The sequence below is a fragment of the Eleutherodactylus coqui genome, chromosome 3 (assembly GCF_035609145.1).
Source record: "Eleutherodactylus coqui strain aEleCoq1 chromosome 3, aEleCoq1.hap1, whole genome shotgun sequence".
Classification (NCBI taxonomy): Eukaryota; Metazoa; Chordata; class Amphibia; order Anura; family Eleutherodactylidae; genus Eleutherodactylus; species Eleutherodactylus coqui.
In genome coordinates this window covers 264,736,128-264,749,376 of record NC_089839.1, presented here as the reverse complement: position 1 = coordinate 264,749,376, position 13,249 = coordinate 264,736,128, and the positions used below count along the sequence as shown (strand labels likewise).

At 40.7% G+C, this 13,249-nt stretch overlaps 1 protein-coding gene across 1 annotated transcript in view; it reads right to left on the bottom strand.

Annotated features, from left to right (window-relative positions):
- Window positions 1–13,249, bottom strand: part of DPYD (dihydropyrimidine dehydrogenase) — a 1,260,313-nt gene that overhangs the window by 1,022,114 nt on the left and 224,950 nt on the right. The window contains exon 3 of the mRNA XM_066597377.1: window positions 5,447–5,529. Within this exon, the coding sequence (XP_066453474.1) occupies window positions 5,447–5,529 (83 nt within the window). The remainder of the gene's footprint in view (window positions 1–5,446; window positions 5,530–13,249) is intronic.

The window sequence follows — 13,249 nt, the reverse complement described above, 5'->3', positions numbered from 1 at the left end:
CAGAGGTAGTAATTACCGCAGGGCCTAAAATAGCCCAAGGTCCAACTGCTACATTGGAAGACCCTATTTGAAATGGCACATGGAGCCAAGAGCTTCAAGTTACATCATTGAGTGACATTGACTAATGGAACTGGCAAGATGACTGCACATAAAGACATTGGCTAATCGTAAAGCCACAGAGCAGGTTTAGGAATCCTTTATTGGTTTCCTACAAACCCAGATAGAATTTTGTAGAACTACTGCATTAATGTTAGATTATATGTATATTCACTTTTCTTTTTATCATGCAGGTTTCAAAAAATATGCTTGACGACAGCTTGTTTTTCTTTAAAATCACTCCAAACCAGCTATTTTTCCCACTACATTAACTGATCAATGGTGTTCACAAAACAATACTCAGCATTAAAAGAAGCCTTCTGGGTCATTCAATGGAAATTACTGATTCTAATGGATTATAAATTGCATAATACAAAGCAGTATGTACATTAGAGTTTACAATACAGCAATAATCAATTTCCGATGCACTTTTCGTTTTGAGGACACTTGCTGATGTCATTCACATGCTTTAGAAAGAAAAGTTTAGCAGTGAGAATTTCTAATGTAAAGGTAATAAAGTGTATTGATTGAGAACAGCCAATAAAATCAAATATCATGTAATTAAGCATGACCCATGCTTCACATTGCAGGTTGCTAAAGCAATAATTGTGGAAAACCCAAAATTGCTGAACTCTCTTTTTAATCGAATTACATAATATTTTAAGAGTCAAACAACATATTCCTTATTACAGTATACACAATGGTCCCTCATCATGCAGATGTAGCAGTGGCAATAAAGATATTTTTTATGCGCTACATCTGTAGCGCAGACCGCTGAGAGGCTGTTGTTTGTGCTACGCTAATTGCATAGCGGCTGCTGTAATTTTTAGTGAATGGCAGTGGTGCTACGCAATTAGCATAGCTGCACCAGGTTATAGCTCAGCACAACTCATTAACAGAATAGCACACTAACGCAGCATGCATTAGTGTTCCTAGATCTATACATTGTTAATTGGTTCCTGAAAAACCACTGTATGTTGGAAATATTGTATATTGAACCTATAATTCTATTGAAAACTAGTAATTGGTTCGAAAGCCCCCAAAATGTCAATCAAAAGTAATACAAAGTGAAAACTAAAGACGGTTAAGCATATAAATAACACCGATAAAGAAAGTCCTCACATATAACAGTCAGGGATAGCTTCCAAGCCATAAATTACTTTTTACTGAGAACATGAGCTTCTTCAGGCGTCTGCATAGGACACTATACCAGAATAATGGCATGGAGCCGCCATCAGTTGGTATCCAAAGGACCAGCTCATCCTGGTGGAGGTAAGTAGTAGTACAGGATATGTAGTATTGCACTGTACTATAGATAGGCACTACTAATCAGCCAATCAATGCAGGAACTTCAGTAATACAGGGGTTTTACCAACCAATGCATGTACTTGAATAATACAAGTGCTTTACCAGTCAAATAACTATACTGATTGATTAGACTTTCGTACATAGTCCACATACGACAGATCTGAACTGTCTGAAGCATTGTATGTTGAGTGTTGTTTCAAATTACGATGGCCCAGGAATCATTGTACAGTAAAAATATTGTATCGAATGCCATTGTAACTTGAGTTTGAGGAATTACTGTAATATTAAAGGGGTTGTCCCGCGCCGAAACGGGTTGTTTTTTTTTTCAATAGCCCCCCCGTTCGTCGCGAGACAAACCCGATGCATGTGTTGAAAAAAAAAACGGATAGTACTTACCCGAATCCCCGCGCTCCAGTGACTTCTTACCTACCTTGCGAAGATGGCCGCCGGGATCTTCACCCTCGGTGGACCGCAGGTCTTCTGTGCGGTCCATTGCCGATTCCAGCCTCCTGATTGGCTGGAATCGGCACACGTGAGAGGCGGAGCTACAAGGAGCAGCTCTCCAGCACGAGCAGCCCCATTCAACACGGAGAAGACCGGACTGCGCAAGCGTGTCTAATCGGGCCATTAGACGCTGAAAATTAGACGGCACCATGGAGACGGGGACGCCAGCAACGGAACAGGTAAGTGAATAACTTCTGTATGGCTCATAATGAACGCAAAATGTACATTACAAAGTGCATTAATATGGCCATACAGAAGTGTATACCCCAACTTTGTTTCGCGGGACAACCCCTTTAATGTCAAGGGTCCAGATGTTGAATTAACTCCTTCCTGACATGGGCTGCACATGTACGGCGGACATCAGATATCACTGTATGGAGCAGGCTTGGGAGCCAGACCTGCTCCCTACACAGTGGGGGTTAATTGATATCCTACACAGCATTAGCAAGGTATATATAGTTCAAATCCAGGTCACTTGCTCTGCCTCTTACAAGTAAGCTTTCTCATAATAAATGGTATATAAATACGGTACTCATCTTTCTTTTCTAAAACGTTTACCCATAGCAAACAATTAGATCTCTTTTATTCATGGTTTAGTTAGAAATGTAAGAAATAATCTGATTGGTTGTCACGAGCAACTGTAAAAATGGGAGGTGGGTTATAAATGGCAGAACTCTGCTTCACTTTAGCAAATCATCTTTCCTGGGTACTATATCTTCCAGTACTCCGATACCTCCAGGACTTACTGTAGAGCCAAACACGTGAAGAGACCTCAGCTGTTCTTGTCTTGGACAGTTTCGGGATCAGCATTAGTGCTGGGGCGATTGCTGAAGCAGTGGCAGCCACCCTTATGGGCATCTTCACCATCTGCAGAAATCAGTTGAAGAATGCCTGGTTGAAGGATTGCCAGGATATGAGGTGGTATTTGAGTCAGCCACAAGCTTTAAAAGTTTCTTTCAAGGGCATCTGTCACCTACTTTTAGACCTATATGCTATGTTTATGAATTAAAAGTCGGTGACCCGTGGAATTTGAGGATGTAAGTTTTATACTTACCTTCCACATTGTTCTCCCAGTATCAGTGCTGGAAGTTACTGCTCAATGCATTGAAGTGGCATTGCAAAATATTCCACTCATTCTAATTCTATAATAGACAGACTACTTAGCAGCACCACTAAATGCATTTCCAGCACTGAGATTGGGATAACAATGGATAGCATAAGTATAAAACATCCAGCCCAAGGCTCCATGGATCACCTACTTTCAGCCCATAAGCTTAGCTTAAAGTGCTCAAAGTAGGTGACAGATGTCCTTTAATGTGTAACAACACAGGTCAATGAACAGTTTGGTAAGTACTTGCCCTTTTCATTAGTAACCTTGGGTAAGAGTAGGCAGCTTATTGGAATCTGCTTACAGCAAGAACTTTGGCATTCATTACTTTATTTATTTGGTGGCATCAATTTTGGACGTGATACGCCACATAGTAGTCTGTAACAGAGAGACAGCTTCTCCCTCAATGCTTATCACTTCTACTGCACCACACTTCTGCAGGGGTCTAGCCCTTTAATATAAGAGAGCCACTCAAGGGAAATGAGACATTATTTTTAAAGAAGTAATGCACCGAGTATTATCACAAAAAATACCTCTGTACTGTCCAAATGAAAAAAAAAATCTACTTAACAACAGATCACCCCTCCTACATAGTGCAACAGCTATGAATTCAAGAAATACAGAGCAGTACATAGCAACATAGTAAAAAGAGAGATGCAACGAGGGACTCATCATTAAGTGATGGGGTAGAAGTTTATGGTAACTGGAGGATAATAATACGATATCGGCAGTGGAGAGCTGAACAGATAGTAAGGAACTAAAATAACCATCAGAGAAATATCGTACTGACCGCTAGAACTCCCTATGTCTCTCCCTGACACTGTTCCACAACACACTGCCCATAAATAGCCCTATGTTGTCTCTATAGTTGACCTGCCTAAGGTTCCTTTTTTGCATTGGGCAACTGTCTCCATTCACAGTAAACAGGCAGTTACCAATAAATGAATGACTGCCTGTATGCACAGGCTAATCGTCATTTGATTTTTTATGCCTGCACGATTCGAACGGCAAACAAATTATCGTTCATTATTTTGATCCTACAGGCATTTACACTGAACTATTATTTTAAAATTTTTCACAATCTAGTGAGAAACTGAATGTTAATCGTTCAGTGTAAAAGAGCCCTTAAGGCCCATTTGCACACAACGAGTATCACCCAAAATTCATTAGAAAAGCCCAAAGTTAGTGATAATTGTTACATGTAAATGCAGATAGTCATGCACTATTTGTTCAATTGTTGTTTAGCTCTGATTTTTAGCCAGCATGAAAATAGTCATCAGGCAGTTCAAAATTTGTTCCATTTGAAAGGAAATCATTCAGTATTTTGAGTGGCTTAATGACTTGAGGGGAGTAACAATGTACTCATTGTGTTTGCCTTGCATACACAATGAGTACATTGTTTACTCATGCCAGGAGAGGACAATGGAATTCTGCTGGCCAGATAATCCCTCGCATAAACAAATGTCCACCTGACAAACAACTAGTTCTACTTCAACTAAAAAAAATTTTAGCTAATGAGGGAAATAGTGAGGATTTCAAGCCATTATCTGTACGTGTTATTTTATGCAAAAAAGTCATAAATTCGTTCAGTAATTTGGCCGCTTCAGTGATTAACATTGCATGTAAATGGCCCTTTTAACATTAATTTCTGAGAACAGGTGGACCCAAACTCGTGGCAAAAGAAATAAGTGCTGCAAACAAGCAAAGATAGACAAGCAAACTACAAAGTAGGAAACACAGACAAGACTAGAAAACCAAGTAGCATGTCACACTGAGTAGACAGACTAAACTGAACTAGAACTAGGTACTTGGAAAGGAATACTAGAAAGAACACATGTTGTCATAACTATAAACTGCACCACAATGCAGAATCCAAAGTATTTAAAGAGAGGTTCTCTGTAGCGAGGCTGGTCAGTGTGGTCACCTGTGATTGCCTCCAAATAGTCTACTGTGGGAGCAGTTACATAACTACCCTAACAACAACGTAGAAAACAGAAGATAACCATGCTGCAGGATCTCTACTGCTGATTCTAACAACATTAACTCTCTTTGCAGTTTTTATGCAGGAAGCCCATTTTATTTTTTAGTAAATACTGGACTTAGTTAAATTATTCAGGCTGCACAATTTATGCTCCTTCTGGAATACTAGCATTGCTATTCATACATGGTTCAGAATAAATATAATTCACCAGAACCTTAAAGCATTTCAAGTCACCAATTAAACATTTAGTTTTTAGTGCGTAGTGAAGCTTATTATTTATGCAGCTTTAAACCAAAGTGTAACCTCAAGGGAAGCCTATCCGGTGACAAATTAATACCTTGGAGAACGTAGCTGAATGGTGGCAATGAACTCATTTGCTCCCCCAATAATGAAGAATGACTTCTTGCATTAGCACAAGGATGACTGTTACCATGGTGATCTGAACTTACCTCATGGCTTCTCGAAGAGCTCCTCGCTCACTAAGTGTAGTATGTTTGATGTCATCAAAATTATTTTCCAGTTTCTCACATTTCTGTAAAAAAAAGACATACAGCACAAACGTTAATTACTGTGGTTTCACATCTTTATGGCAAAAATTCTTGATCAAATATTGCTCGATATAGTACAGTGATCTTTACAGGGGATTTCTGCAATGGTATATGCACAAAAATAATGCACAGTTCTACTTGCCAATACACAAGCTGCAGGTTTGCATTGATAAAGCCTTGGTTCTTTTGCAACTAACTGTGAAGTAAAAACTACATAATGTGTACTAAAACAAATAAAGGAAATTGTCTTCAAAACGTTTTATTTGCACCTAAGCTGTAAATTAACAAGATATCAACTAGGGAAAATTAGGGTCGCCCCAGGTTCCTGATGTGGGGTTGCCCTCATTAGGGCGAGTGCTCCACTTTTAGGTAGGTTCCTATTGCATTAATAGGTTAGCATACAAGCAGGGTAATCACCCCAATAAGGGTGGCCCTGCATTTGAACCTAGGACTTGACTAGTCCTGACAGAAAACAGGAATGAAGTACTGAATCAAAGAAGCAAAGACACTGCACAGAAATAACTTACTACAGAGATGAGAATGAAGCACAGACAGAAAGGAAATGGATGCACATACAGATACAGGACACAAGGCAAAGGTACAAACTTGACAAGCAGACAAAATTCAAAATAGACTTAAACTGTCCAGTGACAGAAGACTTAGCAGTGGAGTGCCCAGAGGAAACACCAATACTGAGGCAACCAGGAAGTGGACCAGCTCAGCTTAAATAGGAAAGTGATTGCCCATTAATCCCACAGCTGAGCTGAGAGCCAGAAGACTGGTTTACCCTCTCGGTGCTGGATGAAAACCGACAGAGTCCATATGTACAGAAGAGTGATGATTGTGGCTGCCCAGAAGTGTAAGAGGACGGCAGACATGAGTAGCAGACCTTACAATATTAAAATGTATTCCTTGACATACCCATTGACTGTAACGTGAAACATAGTTCAAAGGAGCATACTGTTAACTTCATTTGAACCCCCTTATGTTTGTGGACTTTTTTGTGCGAGAAAGAGGAGAGTAACATACCATGCTTTTCTGTACCATAAAAATGCATTCTTTTTTAACTGTACAGTTAAATGAAAAGAGATGGAAATGTATGATTGTCATGTTAGCAAATCTGCCAAAGATTAATCATTTCAGAATAATTTCCACCATCAATGTGACCCGTTATCTCTACAATTCCATTGAAAAACAAACTAAAATAATTTTAGGGTGGAAAAACGAAAATAACTAAACTAAAATAATGTGGTTGCATAAATGTGAATGTGGTTGTGTCAGAATTAGGCAATGACATTTAAACTCATGTTAATAATAGGTAGTACAAGACTGCCATTATTTACCCCATGTAAAGTTAAGCTGGTCAAGTAAGATTTTCCTGACATTTTCTTAGTTGCATTTTTCTACAAAAGCCATAAAGAGCTTACAACAGATCAAAGGGATCTGATTGTTAAAGGTATCAGTTAGCAGAAGGAGACCAAAAAATGTACAAGGCATTATATAAACCATGGAGCACAGTGAAGACGGTCATGAAGTAATGGATTAAATTTGGCACAACAATAACATTACCAAGAACTGGACCAAAAATTGATGAAAAGACCAAAAGAAAATTAGTCCAGGAGGCTATCAAAAAGTCTATAGCAATAGTAGAAAAGCTGCAGGAATTTCTGGCAAGTACTGGTTGTGTAGTATATATGACAACTATCTCCTGTATTCTTCATATGCCTGAGCTGTGGGGTATGGTGGCAAGATGAAAGCCTTTTCTAACAAAGAAAAAACATCCAAGCCCAGCTATGTTTTGCCAAAATTTACATCAAGTCTGCCAACAGCATGTGTGAGACGGTGTTCTGGTCTGATGAGACCAAGGTTGAGTTTTTTGTCCATAATTCCAAAAGGTATGTTGGGCACAAAGTCAACATTGTGCATCACCAAAAGATCACCGTACCCGCAGTGAGGATGGTAGTGGCATCATTATGCTTAGGGGCTGTTTTTCTTTTGTTAGAACTGGAGGTTTCGCTAAGAAGGAGGGAATTATGAAAAGTTCCAAATATTAGTCCATTTTGGAAAAAACACCTTTAGGCCTTTGCTAAACTGCGGTAGATAAAGAGGAATTTCACCTTTCAGCACAACAACGACTCAAAGCATAGCTCCAAATCAACAAAAGAATGGCCTCACCAAAAAATCAAACAGCCAGTGCCAAGACCTGAATCAGAAATCTGTGGGTTGAGCTGAAGAGGATGGTACACACAAGATGCCCTCACATGCTAAAAGATTTGGAGCACTTTTTCAAGTAAGAGTGGGCAAAGATTACTAAATCAAGATGTGCCATGCTGATAGATGCCTAGTTGCCTACCTAAAAAGACTGAAGGGTATATCAACAAACTATTAGCTTTAGGGTGCCATCAAAAGCCTTAAAAGGGTACAAAATATTAGCTACGAAACTTCATTAAGAAAAAAAAAGGAAAAATGTACACTTTTTAAAATGTAAAAAGCAGACACAAACGTACAGAAATGTACAGCTGTCCATTTAGCATACACATTTTAAGATGTACATGTAAGCTTAAAATGGCATATGTTTGTATGTTTTTCATGTATGTTTAACTTATATGTTAAGTAGAGATGAGCGAGTATACTCGCTAAGACTAACTACTCGAGCGAGTAGTGCCTTAGCCGAGTATCCTCCCGCTCATCTGTAAAGATTCGGCTGCCGGCGCGGGTGACAGGTGAGTTGCGGCGGTGAGCAGGGGGGAGCGCGGGGGGGGGGGGGGGAGAGTGGAAGAGAGAGATATCCCTTCCGTTCCTCCCTGCTCTCCCCTACCGCTCCCTGCCCCCCGCCGGCCCCCGAATCTTTACAGACGAGCGGGAGGATACTCGGCTAAGGCACTACTCGCTCGAGTAGTTAGCCTTAGCGAGTATACTCGCTCATCTCTAATGTTAAGTGTACATGAAAATCCTAATGTGGGCAGGTAAAATCACATAATTGTATAATCAGAAGAAGAGGGCATGTACAACAGGTGACTAAATATGCCCAATCACAATACATATAATGCTAATAAAGTTCTTAATAAATGTTGATGTCTATATGCTTCTTTACGCATGTGTGCTGACATTTAAATGGATTTGGGTTGATCCACCTAGGATGGACTACTGCATCTATTTAAATCATCTGGAGTACATTGGTGCTGCTTTCTACATCTGATTTGTGTCACCCATTGACAGAGTGGTGGGTACCATCCCTTGACACATTCACAACATTGGGAGCAGAATCTAAGAAGGGGAAGAAGGATGAGTATAAACAAAAGAAAGACATCATTGGAGGTAGCAGGGCCACAGCTGCAAACATATTCAGTTGGCCATAGTGACTTGACAAGTCCCTTTTAAGTTTCAGGTCATGCTGCCACAGGCGTCAACTTAGTTCCAGGTGCACGCATGGGTCATATATGATGTCACTATGTCTGCACTGGACCACATGATTTGCCTGCAAGCGCATGCGTAGGGACATGTGGCTTTGGATGGCGATGGAGAAACATTTTGATTATGTCTTTGAACTGATTGACTGCCCAGGCTGTCTATAGTCACAGCCAGCCTACTAGCAATTTGTTTAGGGCATTTATTTCAGCTCCTCTGAGTAGACGATGCCAGTAATACTCTTTATTTAGGTCTAGTGTGGTTATGGTTATACTTTTGCTAAACATCTGTATCCTGGTTTCTGCTCTGTGCTTAGATACAACTTTGCCGTGGCATTTCAAAGTACTGTTTAGTGCCTTCAGCTCTTGGATTTAAGACTTTGGACCTCTATTGTCAGTTTGCCTATAGGCTAGTTTTTTTTCTGTATGTTTGAAAGTTTCACCATGCTAAATTGATTATAAAGTTTTCTGTTGCTGGGAACCCCTGTGATCAGATGTATTCTGTGGAGGAACCCAGCAGCAAGTGTTACATTTTTATGCAGTGCCACCACAGGTAAAAATAATGCACTACACGGCTCCTTTTGAAATTGTTGGGCTGTGTGTGTAATGAAAATATGTGTAGGGTCCTCCAGATTGAGAAACACTCTTTATAGCTATTGTACTCTCTGTTCTTGGAAATAGAATATGTTCCTGGCTTAGGGATGCCTGCCACAATGCGTGGTCTAGGGTTTGATTGGTTGGAAGGAAGGAGGCTTTTCCCAGCTGGCCAATCAGTTGTTATCAAAGTTTGTATATTCCAGACCCTCCTCTCAGAGGGTCCAAGTCGTTCCTTTTCATGGTGGAGTTTTGGTACTTATCATTCTATTGTCACTTCCTTTGACCACCTAGGGAAGTCTAGGTAGTCTCCAGGTTCTGAACCTGGGGCCGTCCTTGTCAGGCCAATTACCCTGCTTCTAGGCTGGGTTTTCCTATATTAGTATGATAGAGTGAGATTTCCTTTTCCTCATTTTTTAGTTCTATTAATATTAGTTTTGTTCTCTGAGTTTTTAACTGTGTGTCTATGTCCTTTTTGGATAACTGTTAAGCCTAATCTGGACAAGGTGTTTTGGTATCCGGCTTAGAATTAGCAACCTCTTCTTTTACGAACTCAGAATTCCCTACTAGGGTATTTAAAATGATTGCCACTTTAAAATGGTATACTCTTAGAATAAATAAAGATATTCCTAGAAAGTTAAAGAAAAAGATATTCTATAAGTGACAAAAAAAGGAGTAACTTTACATAGTCATACACCCCAAAAATCCTGCAAGAATCCTATTGAAGGCTATTCTTAAGAAATCATACAAGAGATAAAAAGACTGGAGAATCACACATTTCTCAGCAGAAGGAATTTGATCAGGGCCACACATTGCAACAATGAAGTGAGATATTATGCAATGAATATAACAATATTTTATAGAAAATGCTTTGAATATCTTTCTTTGATCACACATTCTTTGGAAAGAACTGCCAACCAAATTTGTGAAAGCTGTTCCATGGCCTATGAAATGAGAAATATAGTCTCTTGAGCTTCGGTATGATGTGACATGTCTTTGATAAGTAGGGGGAAAGGATTCAGTGTACTGCATGCATCTTAAACACAAGAAATCACCTTAACAGCTTGGCCTCTGAACATTAATCTTTCAAGAAATTCTATTGTGAAAAACCAAAGCAGGTGCTTTTCCTTGGCTCATTTTACACTTCTCTAAAATTCTTTTTAAGAAATACAAATCTAGGGTGGATTACTTCTGTCGTCTGTGTGTGGCTTTTACCATACAGAAAATAAATTCAGCTGCATTGATAGGAATAGATTTTGTGGATCGCTTTGTCCTTCCTAGCACAAAACACAAGCATTTTCTACAACATTTGCAACTCAAGCAGCGGTGAAGTATTTAAGCACTTCATGCCCTTCCAGAGATACTACAAGTGTTTAGATATTCTGATTGCATCCACTTCTGACTGTACAACACAACACATTTCAAATCTGCATAACTGAAGTACATATCCTCTATGCTACCAATGAAGAAGAGGGCTGCAGCATGCATTTACAGTGTGCAGTCTGTCAGTTTACTTAGAATGTGATGTATATCCTATAGATATACGCCATGTGATGAATATGTTCTAGGGATAAACTGATACAAGATTTGGATTAAAAGAAATAAAACAAAATAAATGCCTTAAAGACATGGTCTAGTTTGATACTTAAAGGGGTTTTGTCATTACAACAATACCTAGTCCACCTGCTTGGTGGGCAACAGGAGGGCATACTTGCCTGTCCCAGAACCCCGGGATGCAGCTGAGAGTGACTTCCGGATTGACGGCTCGGCGTAAGTCAAGTGTTGTCTGCGGCCAATCAGAGGTCGCAGTGTAACTGTACATACATCACTGTACATGTTCCTGGTAAATATGATGTACGGTGATGCTGCGGCCTCTGATTGTCCGTAGATGACACCTGATTTCCGCCGGGCCATCAACCTGGAAATCGCTGCCTATACTGTTGGCGGCTTTCAGCTGCTTCTTGGGGCTCCAGGACAGGTGAGTATGCCCTCTTTTTTTACTTTAGGCGGGGCCGAGCAGGTGGACTATGTTTTGTTGTAATGACAAAACCCCTTTTAAGGAGGTTTCAGGGCAAAGACTTAGATTTAAAAATCTATTGTATATCATTGCAATAAGTCATTTTGTAAAAGGTTCAATGTTTCCGATCTTTTAATTTCTTCATTTTCTATCTATGTCATGTGACCCTTTGAAAAATATCTCCACTTCCTCTGACATCTTGTCTGCATTTGCTACTTTCCCTGTCCATAGCTTCCAACATCCTGTGAGCAGTGCATGATGGGAGGACAGGAGGGTTAGCACTGTGCTGTATTGCTCATGTGCAGTTTATAGTGCCACAAGCTGCTGTCTGCTGCTTCAGCAGGCTTTCTCTGGCACTCCGAGTGATGGGGAGGTTGGTGCTAGTAAGTTGGAGGTCCTGTGAGGTGTGGCTGGAGCTACAGTGCTGACTGGGAAACCAGCTCTATGCATGCTGGGAGTTGTAGGTAACAGTCTGGTATGTTTACTGCAGAAGAGATGCATATACACACAGTGGCAGTCCAGCGGCTGCACGAGACAAAGAAGAGGGTCCAGAGCAGCAGACAAAAGGTACAGGTTACTGCTAATTAGCTGTACCACCTAGATTTCAGCATTTTTAGAATTTCCATTTTGTGCCTGAAAAAAACCATTTAAGCATGCAGGGATTTTTTTTCCATCTGCACTTTATAAGCCATATATATTTTTTTTAAATTTTCCATCAACATAGCCATATGAGGTTTTGTTTGTTTCATGGCAAGATGTAGATTTTATTGGTACCATTTCGGGGTGCATGCAAAGCAGATTCAGGTTCACCAGGAACTAAACTTTTAGCAAAGTTCAACATAAAGCAGGGTTTGACCGGTGCGATTCACGCACATTCCCCATTCAATATGGTTACCATATGAAAGATGCGATCACCCGTTGAACAAGTGTTTGCTTGTTCGTAGAGGGATCAGCAGCATCTTCACACAGCCCGATGATCAAGCAAACAAACATTTTTGCCATAATATCAGGCCATGTAAAGGGTCCTTTATGTGTCAACTCATCTCAAATCATAGATCTAGAATAGAGATGAGCGAACGTGCTCGGCCCCGCCCCTTTTTCGCCCGAGTACCGCGATTTTCGAGTACTTCCGTACTCGGGCGAAAAAATTCGGGGGGCGCCGTGGCGGCGCGGGGGGTTGCGGCGGGGAGTGGGGGGGAGAGGGAGAGAGAGAGGGCTCCCCCCTGTTCCCCGCTGCTACCCCCCGCACCGCCGCGCCTCTCCCCGCCCCCCGGCGCCCCCCGAATCTTTACGCGCGAGTACTGAAGTACTCGAAAATGGCGGTACTCGGGTGCGTAAGTACTCATTACGAGTACGTTCGCTCATCTCTAATCTAGAAGTATAAAAAATAGTGCTAGAGGAAGCCTCCATCAACAAACTATTTCCTTCAAGCTATAAGCATACAATTAGACACAAAAGCAAAATAAATGTGTCAAAACTAATCAATTAACCATAAGGGCTCAGTCACACGGGCGTTTATTGCCGCGATTTGCGCATGCGCATGCGTCCGGCGATTTTTTTAAACCATTGCTTTGCAATGGTATCGGACACATGAGCGCTTTTTATGCGCTCGTCCGATAAATTAGAGAACAGAAATCGCAGATCGCACCTATCTGCGATCTGCGATTCCTGTTCTCTTCTCTATAT